The 4,663-nt window shown below is 33.1% G+C and overlaps 1 protein-coding gene across 1 annotated transcript; it reads left to right on the top strand.

The window, feature by feature from the left end:
- Nucleotides 1-1,006: 1,006 nt before the first annotated feature.
- On the top strand, nt 1,007-2,645 carry LOC114804658 (uncharacterized). Its single transcript, XM_054234304.1, has 2 exons — nt 1,007-1,149; nt 1,246-2,645. Exons 1-2 carry the CDS (start codon nt 1,011-1,013, stop codon nt 1,413-1,415), a joined length of 309 nt encoding a protein of 102 aa, XP_054090279.1. The 5' UTR covers nt 1,007-1,010; the 3' UTR covers nt 1,416-2,645.
- The last annotated feature ends 2,018 nt before the right edge of the window (nt 2,646-4,663 follow it).

Here is a 4,663-nt window from a genome sequence, read left to right as displayed (position 1 = left end):
CAGTGCGAAAACATGCGGATATTTTGAAATGTGTTTCGAAAAAATTAAGCACTTTTTGTTGATGACAAATACATATGTAATTAAGCAAGTGAGACACGTCGCAAGAATTTAGCGTGTGTGTGCTAATGAATTGAACAATTTCGTACGCGTATATTCACTTTGAATGTTTATAAAAATGGTTTGTACAATTGTACATACACACACATATATAGAGTATACGGGTATTTACTGCGCATGCTACGAGTGTTCAATTTTATCGTGAAAGAATATTCCAACAAGCGTAACGAAGACGCACACGCGCAATTAACATTAACTCAAATATTCTCATTCAATTAATACAATGAATATTTAGTATGTAGGAGCTATCTGTTACGCAATTGCGACAACAAAATTACGTACAACAACACATTTACATACAAAACATCATAGCATCGGGCATTTTAATTATTCTCATTTGTTTTGATTCGTCTGTTGATAATTGCGAAGTGGCAATGATTTCGCCCGCATTAGAACTTCAAAACGAGAGGTCATATAAATAAATAACGATAAATCTACATATATACATATGTACGTACTTCTAGGAAGTAAATAATGGAGAAGACGCTACACACATGATCACAGTAAAATCGTAGATTTTCATCCGTCAAAAGCCGTATGAGTAATATGTATGAAGTTAAAATTCCTATATACTACTTCCATTATTCTTAATTTTGGTTGATAATCGAAAGATCATTACTATATGAAATGAAATTAGTAGTTCAGTAGTACCTTGATGTTTACAACCCTACAAGACGGAGCTAACTCATACACCACTATACATGCAAAGTTTTTCAGCTTTTACCAACACATACACAATAGTAACTTTTTGTAGTTTAATGGCAATCTCGGTAGTTAGAGTGGCAACATTCATTAACCCTAATTTTTGTATGTATAAGAGAGAGATGCACGTACTACAATGAACCGTTATTATTTTATATTTATAGTAAATTTTCTCTTTACAGAGCGGTACTATGTTTGACTGGGTGCTGCAGCGTATTTTAAAGGAATGTAACTGCAGAAAATGGCCTTGGAAGGGAAAGCGAGCTGCAACGCACATCTGGTGCGTACATGCAAAACTAAAAAGAGGATTATGCCACTTTAAGCAGATGGGTGAGTTGATAATATCAAAACTTACATATGTATATACTAAACATAAAATATTTTGTTAGAATATATGTACTTGTATCTTTTCATTATCATTTTCAGATATTTGCAAACTTCGGAAAAAAAAACTAAAGCTTAAGCTGGATACCACCCATATACTCTCATATAGGAAGGTAGCTATACTTGGTATGGGTGCGGGGAATCCAACCAGCAGTTCTTCAAGACATACAACGGCAATTGCTCATCAATCGTACAATACAAATTCGAATTAGAATTCGACGTATGATGGACGAAGCACTCGTAGTCCTTTGTGTCAGGAAGTAACAAAAATCATGCACCTAGAAATACAACAGAAAATATGCTACAACAACAGATATTATTGGAACGAATTTAATTGCAAAACTAAAACAAAACAATAATTTTGATAGTCTTATTATTTAACAGAGTTGGTATTAATTCTTCCCATGCTTTTAATATTGGTGGATAATCGCCAAATGATGTAGCAAGTGTAGCAGAAACAACAAATAATACATATTCAAATTCACAATAAAAATCAAAATCGCACAACGCAACTGGTCGATTAAATCGTATTATATCGATCTTGGACATTTGTGTCAACATTAACCCAACAAAATTTTGTGGAGATCTGTTAGCATCCCAAACTTATTCTCAACTGAAAAATTCCCTTTTTGAGCCGAATTCTCGACATTTGCGGGGAATTTTGCTTTTCTTTTTTAGTTCCAAAAGTGCGGCTGAGTCTCATCGAATGCTTTCGGATACGTACGGTGAGGCTGTCCTAAGTGAAAAAACGCTTAAATTTACAAAAAAACAAACGGCGGAAGTAAAGTTGTAGACCAATAACAATCGTAATAGTAGTGAAATTTAATTTCTATTGTATAACAACACAAAAAAAAACAATACTTAAAACTTTTGAGAAATTGTAAATTATAAAAATTTAATAATTAATACTAACTTTATATGTAAAATAGGGCTCTTAAAATTATTCGATTAACCTGAAAACCGATTATTCGAATATCCGGTTTGTAACCGTTTGTACGAATATTAACCGGTTAGTACTATTCGATTAGTCGCAATATTACGACTATTCGAATAGTCGTTCTACTGCGGTTATTCGAATAGTTATACTGTCACTATTCGAATAAATGAAAATTGTTTGAAATCCAAGCAGCCTTTGATTTTTGTTTGTTTTTACTTGTGAAAAGGTCAGTTGTGCGCATTTTTTCTGTGTTTCACTTTTTTCAATAAAAATGGAAATTGAATGAACTTACACTATTCCAATAGTCGACAACGAACGGTTAACCGGATAGTCGGAAATGAGCGTTTAATCGAATAGTCGATGTCTGACGACTATCCGAATAGTGCAAACCGAATATTATTATTCGAATAATGCCCTATTCGGTTAATTCGGTTAGTCGATTAGTCAAATACCAAGAGCTCTAATGTAAAATATGTACATAAATTTTGTCAATGTATAAATCATAGCCGCAAAAACGTTTGTAAAAATGAAAGTTTACTTTGTATGCTAATATTTAAAAATGAATCTATAATAATTATTAAAAATGTAAAATGCCATACTAATTTATAAATGTAAATATCTCATACAATTAAATAAATTAAAATAAAACAATTTAAATTTTTCATTTTTAAACGAAAAAGGTGACCTATAGAATGAAACCATGGAGACTAATGAACCAAATTTCAGTAACAAAACGGTGACCCAACAAATGGCCAATACATTTACTTCCTGTGACTAAGGGCTGACCCTGAAAATGATAAATCGAACAATCTCCACTGATAGATGGCTGATTAAATAAAAAACTACTACAGAGGGCTCTGCTAACCACAGAGTGACATATGCTTTACCAAAACAATGAAAAATTAGAGCAGTGAGACATATGCATGATTTGCACCAAAATCAATGAGAGAGAGCGAGCAAAATAATCATACCGACATGCCGTAAAAAAGGAGAAATGGTTACTTTTTTCCTGCTGCTAGAACAAGAGAGACCAATAAAATAATACAAGCTTTTTTTTACTGATAACCAATACTCCATTAGATTAGTAATACCCATGACAGACGGCGTCGTTAATTTGGGTTAACTGCTTTAATCGGGGTTAATTTGAGAGTTATATCAGTTAACTCCGTTTGCTAACTCCCATTTAATCCTCAAAATTTTAGAGAGTTAGTGGGAGTTCGTGGCATTTTCGTTGGCAACATTGTTAAACATGGCCGCTTTTTATCTATTGTGAATGAAAATATGCAATACTGACAGCTGTTTTTGAATTAAATGTAAACAAAAACATACGTATGCTAATTTTTTCTAAAATGGAAGTTTTAATAATAACGTATTTATGTATATTTTTTTATTAATTAGTGATTTTGTACTAGTTGTGCGGCTAACAACCGCAATATTTCCTTTCTATCCAAATTTTATTTCACCAAAATGGAAATATTATTGCCAATCAGCTGTTATGGGAGTTTATAACTGGCTTTGCTGATGTCTGTCACCCACAAAATTGGAACTGATTAAAAGCGCAGTTAATCCGAGTTAACTCTGCCGTCTGTATAGCGTATAACACTACTCGTCTTGCAGGGAAACAACTTATTTTAAAGATAAAAACAATGTCGTTAAACATGGCAACCATGGTATGGTACTTCATACCACCCCAGCAAGTCATGGGTACCGAAACTCCAACACATTTAAAGAAATTTTAATATCACCACTACATACACACATATGCAACAAAGGGCAAAATGTGCATAAACATTTACCTCAACTCTTCTCTCGTACAGCACCCTGAATGATAGAAAGAAACAACCAAAGTTCTCGTGTGTTTGAACAAGTTTTGTTTTGAGCTATATCATGGTTGCTTGGGAAGAATTATTTTGCGTGTTTTATTTAAATCAGTGATCTGCAGCCTAATAAAAAACGTAAAATAAAAGTATTCTAAAGCCGAAATATGGAATTGAAGGGGGTGATACAGTAATACTTCATCGCACTGTCAATTCGAAGCACAAAATAGAAGCTACGCCAACTATGGTCAACATCAAGGGCGAAACTATTGAATACGTAAATAATTGTTGAATATATTATAATAATATTATCTTGCCTTAAATTCTAATTAATTTTCCATACAGATATTTCAAATCTCATACGGCGCATTAAAGGTACGCGTAGAACTTTCGAAGCGATGGAATATGTGCTGCAAGCAAATCCAGAACTATGGATGCAAACGCTGCAAATCATTTACACACCAGATTTTAGGTTTAATGTTACTTTTTTTACGTTCAATTAAACCTTTTGGTCAACACAAGCACACCATGTCTCTGTAAAGCGATACAACAACGTCATGATTCCTCAATACAAGGTGAAAATGAATCAAAAAAATCCTCCTAATTGAACATACAAGAAGTTTTTAAATTTCTATGATCACAAACATTCACTTAAATTTACCCTTTAATTTCTGTGTTTTAGCTGCACGGCCAACTGAGGTGCCGG

Source organism: Zeugodacus cucurbitae, chromosome 6 (genome assembly GCF_028554725.1).
Source record: "Zeugodacus cucurbitae isolate PBARC_wt_2022May chromosome 6, idZeuCucr1.2, whole genome shotgun sequence".
NCBI classification, from domain to species: Eukaryota; Metazoa; Arthropoda; class Insecta; order Diptera; family Tephritidae; genus Zeugodacus; species Zeugodacus cucurbitae.
The sequence above is the reverse complement of the archived record's forward strand: the minus strand, read 5'-3'. Positions and strand labels throughout refer to the sequence as shown.

What these genes read in the sequence shown, in the direction of transcription:
- LOC114804658 (XM_054234304.1), top strand. Translation starts at nt 1,011, where the DNA reads ATGTTTGACTGGGTGCTGCAGCGTATTTTAAAGGAATGTAACTGCAGA. An exon ending in ATGCCACTTTAAGCAGATGG is followed by an intron (nt 1,150 to 1,245) that starts GTGAGTTGATAA and finishes TATCATTTTCAG; the next exon opens with ATATTTGCAAACTTCGGAAA.